The sequence below is a fragment of the Lactuca virosa genome, chromosome 5 (genome assembly GCF_052849685.1).
Source record: "Lactuca virosa cultivar CGN04683 chromosome 5, Lactuca_virosa_CGN04683_v6, whole genome shotgun sequence".
Classification (NCBI taxonomy): Eukaryota; Viridiplantae; Streptophyta; class Magnoliopsida; order Asterales; family Asteraceae; genus Lactuca; species Lactuca virosa.
Genome location: NC_136430.1, coordinates 414,876,002 through 414,888,121, shown reverse-complemented (window position 1 = coordinate 414,888,121; position 12,120 = coordinate 414,876,002). Strand labels below are relative to the sequence as shown.

At 33.6% G+C, this 12,120-nt stretch overlaps 2 protein-coding genes across 2 annotated transcripts; both read left to right on the top strand.

Moving 5' to 3' along the window:
* The first annotated feature begins 2,583 nt into the window (after positions 1-2,583).
* Positions 2,584-4,360, top strand: LOC145112086 (Pectin lyase-like superfamily protein). Its single transcript, XM_079048301.1, has 3 exons — positions 2,584-3,291; positions 3,415-3,746; positions 3,826-4,360. Exons 1-3 carry the CDS (start codon positions 2,666-2,668, stop codon positions 4,311-4,313), a joined length of 1,446 nt encoding a protein of 481 aa, XP_078904427.1. The 5' UTR covers positions 2,584-2,665; the 3' UTR covers positions 4,314-4,360.
* A 205-nt stretch (positions 4,361-4,565) lies between these two features.
* On the top strand, positions 4,566-5,283 carry LOC145112087 (uncharacterized). The gene has a single exon (XM_079048302.1). The coding sequence runs from the start codon at positions 4,654-4,656 to the stop codon at positions 5,008-5,010; it is 357 nt and encodes a 118-aa protein (XP_078904428.1). The 5' UTR covers positions 4,566-4,653; the 3' UTR covers positions 5,011-5,283.
* Positions 5,284-12,120: the final 6,837 nt, after the last annotated feature.

Genomic DNA, 12,120 nt, shown 5'->3' with positions numbered 1-12,120 from the left:
TATACAGTTTAGATCATTTAAACATGTATAAAACGTTTCATCCAACATAGACAGCAACTATTCAGACAGTATACACACATAGCACGTAATTTATATAAAATACTTCATATCTATGTGTAAGATGAAAGTAACTATGCACTCACTTGATAAGGTGGTGACTCGGTACTCAGACAGCGCTTCGTTTACTTTAAAATAATTTCCTTCGACGAAACCTAGTATTATTACCACTAGATGTTAGTCTAATATTACCGTGACTAATTATTAATCTTATTATTATTATTATTATTATTATTATTATTATTATTATTATTATTATTATTATTATTATTATATAAGCGTTTAAACAATACTTTCCAACCACCATGTACAGACAGGGCCAGACATAAAACACCGGAGGGCAGAACCATTTTGGCATATAGCACTTCTGAAATCCAACAACCCAATGCGGCCCTTTAAACCAGATTCCCCGTACCGCGAGTAGTTAAAAAGATATTATAACGACACTTATATAAGTCATAATAATAGCTCAAATATTTATTATAAGTTCATAATAACAATATTAATTTTAAATATAAACTATATTTAAAATAGGGTAAAAATAACTTACTTACAAGGGGGTTTTAGCTACGAGTCGGGCTCTGCAGGGGCAGAACTTCGTCGCTGAATCTTTCTAAGAAAGATTTGTGCAGCGCTTCAGCGCTCACCTTACTATACTAAAACTACAGAAAGAGAAGTCGAATCACGAGAGACCGAAATGCTCGGGGGATAAGAAGAGAAAGACTCTTGAATCAAGAGAATTATGCAAGAAATATGAGAGCCCAAGCCTCTTATTTATAGTAATTGAATTTACAAAAATTATCCTCCATAATTACTTAATGACCTTATAGTTATATAAACGACTAAACACCCCTTCATAATACTATTTTAAATAGATTTAACGATATTACTAAACTAATGTCGAAAGTACTCAACACTAGTCTTATAATAACCACATCGTCGATACCTTTCTAATGATATATACATTTGTATATATATGTGTGCGTATATATGATTTATACTTTATTTTAATACGTAAATATGCTATTATAATTTGTAACTCGTTCATACGAACTCTATTTTTGACGTTATTTATATCCACGCGTTGGTATTTACGAGTACTACAACTTTCATTTAGACGCCGTCAGCTAATTCTCATTCTATCTCAGATTTACAAAACTGTATCGAATTTATCGCGCTCGAAGAGTAGGGACCAAGTTTCGTCCATATCTTTAACATACGAGCTCTAATCTCGACATTCTTTATATCCACGCGTAGGTAAAAACAATATCTACAACTTGCATTTAGACTCCGTCGGCTAATTCTCGACCGCTCTTAAATTTAACTGTAGGAGGAGATTATACTGTTAAATGTCCGCGTAAAATTCATAACTTCTACATATGGACTCCGTTTTCGTCTGTCTTTTTACCGTTGAGTTCATATTAATGAGATCTTCAACTCTTATTTAGGTCGCGTAGGCCAAAAACCGCCTGAACTAAAATTCGAGTTTCGGGCCGTGCACTGTTATGCCAAATCTTAGAAAATTCATAACTTCCTCATACGAAGTCAGATGTGGGCGTTCTTTTTTTTTTTGTATGTTCTCGGTTTAACGTATACTACAAATTTTGTTTAGATCACTAAGGCTAAAAAGTCTTCTACCGTAAATTCACTATTTACGTCTCCTGGTGCCGTGCCGGTTTTGCCGTAAAACTTCGACGGGCCATAACTTCTTCGTTATAACTCGGATTTGACGTTCTTTATCTGTACGGAACCCTTGTAACATATACTACAACTTGGTTAAGACTAATCCTTCTAAATTATCTTCCATCAAAAACTCATTTTTGATGCTCATCGTCTCTAAATTGACTAGACCGGATTTGCGGGCGTTACACTCTTTCCCATGCGGCGGTGCTTGAAGAATCTCAACTCATGAGACACAAATTAGCAGAACAAAACTGAGCTTTACAACAAGCTAAACATGACACCATGAGAGCTAGTCAAGCAAGGAGCTTGTTTCAAACCGAAATGAGTAAAAGTTTGAGAAAACCTATGCATTCAATCGTGGGTTTGCTTTCGCTCGTTTTCCTGTAAGCATCGACACACATTTTACAGGCTTAGCAGGTATCATGTCACATAATGATATTTTAAAACAGAAAAACGAGAATTCATTCACTTAATGTACAAAAAAAAGTTTGATGACCTTTTAAAACAAAATCAACAAGTTCGATGAGCTAATATGACATTTATAATAAAGGTTTGTTGAGGAAGACGGTGCATGCATCATATCACTATTTTTTTAAGCAATATGATCATATAACCCTTTTAAACCCTTTTTTTATAATCATAACTGATCATATTATTATTCTTTTAAGCAAAATAATTTATTTTTAAAGATAAATGTGTAAAAAGTACAATGAGAATATAATATATAAAAAAGTTATAACCGACTAAATAACTACACAAAACAAAATACATTACAAGACATTAACATATATTTTTTTTCTAAACACACCCTTATCCGTATATTCTATGTTTTTAAAATTCAACATGATAAACTTAAAATACTACGATGTTGATTGGATGAGACTAGTATACCTTTCACCTATCCCACCCGCCGGCCATCGCCGGAATGCAAAACAGAACAATGACAATTTCTCTGAATTCTTTCTCTATTCAATCAGCAACTTTAATCTTAATTCTCTGTAGTGCAATCATCCAATCGGTATCGTACACTTCATCATCAATCCGTCTTCCTCACTCTCAATCTAGATCTCCGCCTGTTACTGTCTCCGTCACCGAATATGGCGCCACCGGCGATGGGGTCCACTACGACACCGAACCTATTCAGTCCGCAATCGACGCCTGTTGGTCAGCTGGAGGTGGTCGAGTTGTCTTCCCGCCGGGGAATTACTTGACGGCGACTGTGTTCCTGAAGTCCGGAGTGGTGTTGGAGGTACAGAAAAACGCGACGGTGTTGGGAGGGACTAGGTTGGAGGATTATCCGGTCGAGCAAAACAGATGGTATGTGGTATTGGCGGAGGATGCGGAGGATGTCGGAATCACCGGCGGCGGTGAGATCAATGGCCAAGGGTTGGAGTTCGTTGTCAGGTTTGATGAGAGGAAGAATGTGATGGTGAGCTGGAATCAAACCGGAGCATGTTCCGGTGATGAATGTAGGCCGAGATTGGTTGGCTTCATCAGATCCAAACATGTTAGGGTTTGGGATGTTCATTTGTCCGAGCCTGCTTATTGGTGGTTCGTCCCCTTTCTCTTTCTCTCTCTCGACCTCCATTAACACACAAACTCATAGTAGATTTGAGTAGTCAAAATTGTGAAATTAACTTGTACAATTGGTATGGATTTGAATTTTGATTGCAGTTTGCATTTAGTGCAATGTGATAACACATACATTCATGATGTTTCAATCTACGGAGATTTCAATACCCCAAACAACGATGGAATCGACATAGACGATTCAAACAACACTGTGATCACAAGGTGCAACATCAACACCGGAGATGATGCCATCTGCCCAAAAACATACGATGGTCCTCTCTACAATCTCACAGCCACAGATTCTTGGATTCGAACCAAATCCTCTGCAATCAAACTTGGTAGCGCTAGTTGGTTCCCATTCAAAGGCCTTCTCTTCAATAACATCACCATAGTCGAATCTCATAGAGGTCTTGGATTACAAATACGCGATGGAGGTACACAAATATCATAATTCATAACTCATAACTCAATCAAAAGATTCAACCAATTAACCAATTTTGTGTTATTTGGCAGGAAATGTGAGTGACATAGTTTTTTCGAACATAAATATAAGTACAAGATACTATGATCCATCATGGTGGGGTCGAGCAGAGCCTATCTACGTGACAACATGCCCAAGAGATAACACTTCAAAGACGAGTTCAATCTCGAATCTGCTTTTTGTTAATATAACAGCTAATTCAGAAAACGGGATTTTTTTATCAGGGTCTGAAAATGGTGTTCTTAGCAATTTGAAGTTCTTGAATGTGAACCTTAATTATAAAAGATGGACTAGTTATGAAGATGGATTGGTTGATTACAGACCTGGATGTCAAGGGTTGGTGAATCATAGCTCAGCTGGGATCATAATGGAACAGATTGATGGTTTGGAGGTAGAAAATGTAAATATGAGATGGTTAGGGGATCGTGTGAGGAAATGGAATAACCCTTTGGATTTTAGGCCTTCCAGTGTAGATAATATTTCTCTCATGAATTTTCATTCAAGTTCATTTAAACAGTAAAATGTTATAAAATTGTTCCTTATTTAATAAAAATATGTTTTTTTTTTTGTGATGAACAATGTAATAGTTTCATATAAAATTTAATATATTGGTTTTGGCATGTCATTTAGACTCAAAAAATATCTTTAGACCGATCCAAATTAAAGAACTTTGATTTTCTTATGTTATTGTCAGAAAACAAATTTTTGAGGGGGTGTAAATGATATTCTCGGAAAGAATACAAAAGGGAGATAAACCAAGATTGAAGCGACGTCGTATAGGGCGTGGAAAATGGGATCCAATCAATAAAACAGATTCGGAGTTCTCAACAGTCGGTCTTTTCAGTAAGATCATCATCGAGATGCCATCTGCGAAACCCTTCTCCGCCGCCGCAGGCATGCTACGATCACGGTTGACCTCCGCCCTCCGCCAACGAGGCGGTGATACGACTAGCCGATGGACTACCCCTGGCCACCAGGAGCGACCTAATGGCTACTTTCTAAACCGAACCCCTCTTCCACCCGGCCAGTCGAGGAAATGGGAAGATTGGGAGCTACCTTGTTACGTCACCAGCTTCCTAACAATTGTCATCCTCGGGGTCGGACTCAACGCCAAGCCCGATCTAACCCTAGAGACCTGGGCTCGCCAGAAAGCTATAGAACGGCTTGCATCTCAGAAACAGATAGTTGCGGTGTCCACATCTGACGAATCCGATTGATTGTTCAATCCTCAGTCGTCTGGTAATATTTTCTATAATTTTGCTTGTTCCGATGTTGGGGATTGAGTCCAGTTCTGCTGACTAAATGTGAAAATTCTCAAGTTGTGATGTGATTATATATGCTTTTGTTCGATGCCTTAATGTTCCAATAATAATGTTTAAAGTTCCTGATATGATCTTCGAGATTTACGTCTTGATTTACCTTTGATACGATAATGTTTCTTCAAATTTCCTGCAAGTTAAATTAACCCGTAAGAACGGTGATTTTTTTCATTTTCATGAAATGATTTTGGTTCATGTGTTGCTGTATTGAAATTATCTAGACCTGCATTTTTTTGAATTTCTTCTGGTTATTGTGTGTAAGCGCTATTGTTTGGACTTTGGATTTGTTTCAGTGAGAAATACACGCTTTTGTTTTCACACAGTTTCCTAGCATTAAGATTAATGGAAGTTCTTTTCCATAATATTTTAGGAAGCCATGAGCAAATTTGTATTCTTGTGATGTTGAAAGTTTGAGATACTATTAAACTCTTACAAGTCATCAAAAGACACTGTCAATCTAGTTCTCTCAAAGAAAAGACTTTTCCATACAATCTTGAAAGATTGTAAATACATTCTTTAGGGAAATTATTCAAAAGATCAAATGCAACTAAAGACATAACTTGTCCATTAATTGGGGAGAAATAAATGCAAAAGGTAGCAACATAAAGAATTTAAAGAAGAGGAGGAAGCTGAGTAGCCCTAGGTGTTTCTTGTTTAGTATTCTACTTTTCTTTATCACGTATTATAGCATCCAACTTTCAGTTTCAGTTTTTTTCTATTATGCTTTTAACACCTCTGGAAAAACGGACTTGAATTTAGTAAATCATTAGATTTATCTTAGAAATATGTTAATAAGTTGTACTGCATTTTATGTTTGGCTTGTATTGGACTTAGAATGATGTCAACATATATTGAAATTGAGAAAAGCTGGCGTGAATGTTTGTTTCTAATGCTAGAAATGTCATCTCAAACCCCAAACTTTTGATGTAAGAGTTGCAAGCTTTTGATCTAATAAGAAAATGATTGATTGTTGTCATCTATATATTACGGATGAACTTTACTCGATGCAAAAAAAAAATTATAAAGTAAATAATTTTAGGTTATGATTGTAAATTATTAGTAGTCATTGCGTATAAATTATTGATTCATTTTGTGTTTTAGTTATTATGACCATAATAAATCTGAAAAGTATTGTTCACATGGGATGGTCCGTGTATTCTCCATATTCTTCCATGACAATTTCATCCATTTTATATCGAGGTTCATTGATTTATCAACACCTTCAAATTCAAGTTATTCCTCAAAAAGTTTATATTGGTATATATGCCTTTGAGGTCCTAACTAGGGTGTGCGCGGTGCGGTTTAGAGTCAAAACCGCAAACCGCACCGGATATGCGGTTTGAATATTTTAGAAACCGCAAACCGCACCACATGATGTTTAAAACCGCGTTATACGGTGCGGTTTGATGCTGGCGGTTTATGCGGTTTGGTTGCGGTTTGTGCGGTTTGATGTGTTGTTCAACATTAAATCTATCAAAAAAGCAAAAAACTGACCCGGTTAAAAAAATTGATTGCTTTTATTTTATAAAAACAAATATAATTTTCAAGTTAAATCGTTTTTAATAAATTGTGATTCATGCTACTATAGTTTTGTAGGTGTCACTGTTATTGCTTTATATTGCCGTTGCTATATTTTTGTAAACTGTGAGATCTTGATCTAATAGTGATTTAATGTTACATTATAGATATTTGATTATTGTAAGAAATATATTTAAATACATCTTTTCTAAATCGTGATTTGAAGTTATAACAAAGTAAAAAAAAAAATATATATATATATATATAACATGCGGTGCGGTGCGGTTTGAACCGCGATTTTATAAATATAAACCGCAAACCACACCGCATAGTGCGGTTTGATAAAATGACAAACCTCAAACCGCATCACGAAATTCTAAACCGCATTATGCGGTGCGGTTTGGTGCGGTGCGGACGGTTTGTGCGGTTTTTTGCACACCCCTAGTCCTAACAACTCATTGGCTCATATAGCTCTGCTAATTGCCAACATTAGCGAGGTAGGATTATGACCATGTTTATTGGGTTGTGAACCCGGTTGGAAGGATTATGACCATGGTTTTTGGTTTGGGTGAAACCGGTTTAGAAACCTATAAAAAATCGACCTTAATATAGTTCAAAAAATATATTGTTTTGTTTCATTATTTCTTCAATTGTTGTTTATATAATAGTTTAGAGGTTTTCAAGATCCATTTTCGTAATTTGGAGTTAGAACTTTTAACCTTTAATTGTAAATTTCATCAAATAAATTAATTTTTAGTTTAAACTATTGTAATTAGTTAAAATGTTAGTCTAAAAGGTTAGAATTTAAGTTTAAGTGTTTTTGAATATGAGAATTGACATGAATCAAGCTGAAATAGGTGACTTGCCTTAACATGTATAACTAGTTTTCAACCTTATTTGTAAGAATGTAAATCGAGTTTAGGTCAAACTATGAAGTTAAGGACTAAAAATGTTAGAAAAATCTCAACTTGGGTATTTTTGCAAAAATAAGAATTAAAAGATTGTTCTTGCCAATAGTGGAAAGATTTGATGTATTAAACCCTTTTCCCACAATCATTTGTATGATTTCAACTTGAGTAGAAGTGGGAGATCTTTGTGCTTGAATAGAAATTTAGATTGCTGAAGAAATTGGTTGTTCAAATCAGTTGTAGCATGATCGTCTAGAGTTCAAGCCTTTGAGATAGTTATCTAATTTTCTTAATTGCTATATTTGACCTAATGATTCATTGAAATCTAATTTTCATCATGTATCAAGTATTATGATGTTATTTGGATATAGACTTTCTTATTCCAATTATAGAGTTGAATCTATCATTTGGGTCAAATGTGAGTCTATGATGCTTTAATAAAGTTTTGAGCCATAATTTTGTTAAATCACCCATTGATCTAAATAAATTCATAATTGATCGTGTAATTAGTGTTTTATTATGTATCATAATAATTAGATTATATCATTTTAAGTTCAAATGATGGATGAGAACAAGTCTAGTGTTTATCAGTTGACTTTTGAAGTTTTAAATTAAGTGTTGAAGCATTAATTTGAGAACTGATTGATGATCTCTTTGACTAATGATTGAATTGAGTTAATAATGTTGATTAGAATGTTATTTTATGTTTGAATGAAGTTTTGGATAAATTATAATCACTTTAATTAAGTCAGTAAAAGGAGTCTGAAGGTGTTTGAATCTAAGTTTGGCAAAGTATGTTGATGTTAAAGACTTGTCTACACGTTATTGTCTGGATCTGTGCATTTACACGACCCTTTAAATGTAAATGGCAATTTTACGTCTATCAAACAAAGTATCCTTTTAGCAGCTTTAAAAGACCCAAACACAAAAGAGTTTATGAATTTCCATAGCATGCATATAATCGTCAAAAAAAAAAAAAAAAAAAAAAAAACTTCTTTGAAATAGCTCTTTTCATAGATTATTCCTTTCACTGAATCTACCCATACAAACTATTCTCTTAACAAAATAATTATAGGCATCTAAACATCCCACCACCACCACCACCGACAAATCCAGAACCATATATCATTACAACATCACCAACAGGTTTTATCCACTCATGTGGCGGCTTTAGCAATTTCCTTGTTTTTAATATACTCTCAAATTAGGGTTATCCTTCATTTTTATAAATCTAACTAGCTTTTATTATATTTACGAGCATTAAAAAATCGAGTACATCAATAGTAGTTGGTTTCTTCTGCAATTCTTGTTTTCGTTGAACACTTGCTTTTAGCATGTAATTATGTAGGTTTTAACATTTTTTTGGGATATATAGATAGGGATATCTTAATACAGTTATTAAATAAATTTGGATCAGCCCAGCAAATGCAGGGTACAAATGTGAACTTTGTAGAATATACTATGCTAATAAGATACGATATTGAATCAGCATACGTGGATTAGCATAAGTGGCGTTTGATTTCAGTTAAAAAAATTATGTGTATAAGCTTGATTTTCAGTTAAAAAAACAAACATATGTGATTTCCAAAATCATGTATGTTTTTTAAGAAAAAAAAATAGTAATGGTGTTATAGTTAATTATTAATTACTTGTACGTTTATATTTAGATTTTTTTTAGTTCATTTTGTTTTTCAAAAAAATCACTATAAAATTTGAAGTCTATAAAAACCGTTATAGTTTAAACTTTGCTCGATTTAACCATCGGGAAAAAAATATGATTAAACAATTTATTTTGTAGAAACCATTTTAACCAAAAAAGTTTTTTTTTTGCAATTCATTACCAAAAATTAGTTATACTGATTAAACTAAAAAATAAATAAATAAAAATACAATGATTTTAAGAGTTTGCCCTAAATTATTATATGAATTTGTTGGTAATACATAATTTTTTTTTTTTTAGAACGGTAAATCTACACTACTCCTAATACCACCTATGTCTCCAATGAGACTTGAACCCTTAACCTCTAGGAGGAGGGCAACACCCGATACCGCTAGGCTAGAAGCCCTTTGGTGGTAATACATAATTAGTTCGAAAATTGAAACAATAAAAGTTTAAAAATATGATTGAGCTCTCTTCAGACCAGAGGCCCGATTAGACTGGGCTTTGTGGACATAACTGCTAATTTTCGAATTATGGATCTTGATCTTGCATAAGATTGTTTCATGAATTTTGAAATAAAAATAATATAAATTAATCAATATTCAATGATCTTGACCCTACTTTGCAACCGTATCATCAAATTGAGACTTATGTCCCCAACCCTTGTCATTTCATGTGAAACCTTTTGGACCAATTTGCAAATTATGTTTAGAAAGTTGGTAAAATAGACAAAATGGAGAATACAAAATGCACATGAATCCTATGACATCAACTTTATCCATAAGGAATCCTAGAATTGATAAATGAATTAATAATCATGAAAACTATAAGAGAATGGATTAAGTTTTACTAAAGTTGAAACACTTGATCGTTAATAGCTCTTTACAATTTTAATAAATCATTTATACACTTTGTACTTCATTATGAGTTATTTAGATTTTTAATGGGTTAATATCATAAATTGATGTTAGGTGATGATTGATAGTTGTTGATCAAGTCATATATAATTGAGTCAATATCTAACTGAGTCAAAAATAACTGTGAATCTGACCGAGTAAAATACATATCAAATGAGTCATAACCGAATCGGAGTCTTCTAAATATGATATCAACGGTCTGAATTTTACCAAATTAAACCCATCCTCTACTAAAAAGTATATCAAATAGGCATTTAAACAATTGTTAGTCATAATAGTCTTTGATAGTAGATCTAATAAAAATGAATAATATTCTAGATTAATTGACTTTTAAGTTAAACATCCTGTTATTATATACCATGACTATAGCAAAAAAACAAATAATAAAAAAAGAATTTGGCTAACTTGTTAATTTAAAATCGCTGCGATTCTTCTTTCTTTCCATTTCAGTATTCTAAAACACCTATACTTCTACCAACTCCATGTACACTAAGTAGTAGTTTTTTCTAAGGCTTTATTCTAAAACACCTACAAAAAGTTTGATTAAATATTAATACTTTCCCTCACCTACGACATATGTACCAATTTTAATACGAAAACCCGTTTATTACAACTTTTCTTATTATATGATCTATTAATCAATCCTATTTATCATGTTTTTTTTTTCCCATCATTTTATTTTAGTTTGATTATTTCTCCGGTTCCGATAGAAATCCCCGTCGTTGAGAGGTCCCTACTGCGGCGCAAAACGATACAAAATCACATCGTCTTTATATTATTATTTGTATATTATCCTTGATTTGCATGTATTATATTTCCACTATTTCATTTCTCTTATTCTATTCTATTCTATTTTTGTTTTTATCACATAATTTATTTCATAAAAGTTTGTAAAGTTTAGATGGATCTATATAAGTTGAAACATAGTAGACTAGTGGTCGTTAAATATTCTAACTTTTTTATATTTCTTTTTATGTATCTTTAAAAAATATTTTTATTTATTTTATTTTCCTTGCTTCGGATGTTTATAATTGAATATGCTTTAGGGTGAACGTCGTGGCTCGCAGGTTAAGAGCTTGGGTCGGCGGTACCGACAGTACAGCCTAGGGCACGAGTCCGAGAATCTCAGGTGACTAATGGCTTGTTGTTTGGCGGTTTATACAATCCGTTCAATGTATCCCTCTCTCTAGATTCTCTCTCTACTCTCTCAAGCTTAAGTATTTGTTCTTCATACATAAATACTTGTATCATATGTTGTTTTGTATGTTTTTAATTGAGTGGCTTGAGAAATATATCATTTACATGTGTTGTGGGTTGGAAAAGATAGAAGAGAAAACAAGAAAAAAACTAATATAGAACTGGGTTGAAACAGAATCACTTCTTCCACCCTTAGGTTTAGAGAACGTGTATATCCTCTACGACATTCTCTAGAATTTAGATAATTTGCTTAGGGTGCAAAAGTGGTGGGTGTTTTTGTTTTTGGGTTAGCGGTATCATCGAGCTCACTACTCCGAGACAAAAATGGTTCCACCCCAACCGTATGCGTGTTGATGAACCCGAGAATCTCCCAACGACAACAATTTTGAATCATTTTTTAATTAAGTTTTCTATTATAAATATATTCTTCTACCATTTCAAAACCACACATTTCTTTCTTTCCATTTTACTTACGAAAAAGAAAAATTGATGTGATAGCGAGTTAGAGGTAACCATTCCTTGGGTTGTATGGAATCGTAACGAGTTTACCGTCTGTATGCTTATGTGGCGTATATTACCGTCTGTATGCTTATGTGGCGTATATTATTGACGGTGAACACCACCCCTCAACCATCTTTTTTTGTCGGTGAAGCTTCACATATGGTAAAGTGGGAGAGCAAAATTTGGACATGTCTCTCTCTCTCTCTCTCTCTCTCTCTCTCTCTCTCTCTCTCTCTCTCTCTCTCTCTCTCTCTCATATTTTTGCTAAGAACACCATGCCCTAACCTCATGTAAAAAAAATTTAAAA

Bases quoted from the DNA above. Each gene is read 5' to 3' on its own strand.
- LOC145112087 (XM_079048302.1), top strand. From the start codon at position 4,654: ATGCCATCTGCGAAACCCTTCTCCGCCGCCGCAGGCATGCTACGATCA.
- LOC145112086 (XM_079048301.1), top strand. From the start codon at position 2,666: ATGCAAAACAGAACAATGACAATTTCTCTGAATTCTTTCTCTATTCAA. The intron at 3,292-3,414 runs GTTCGTCCCCTT...TTTTGATTGCAG, and splicing joins TCCGAGCCTGCTTATTGGTG to TTTGCATTTAGTGCAATGTG. The intron at 3,747-3,825 runs GTACACAAATAT...GTTATTTGGCAG, and splicing joins ATTACAAATACGCGATGGAG to GAAATGTGAGTGACATAGTT.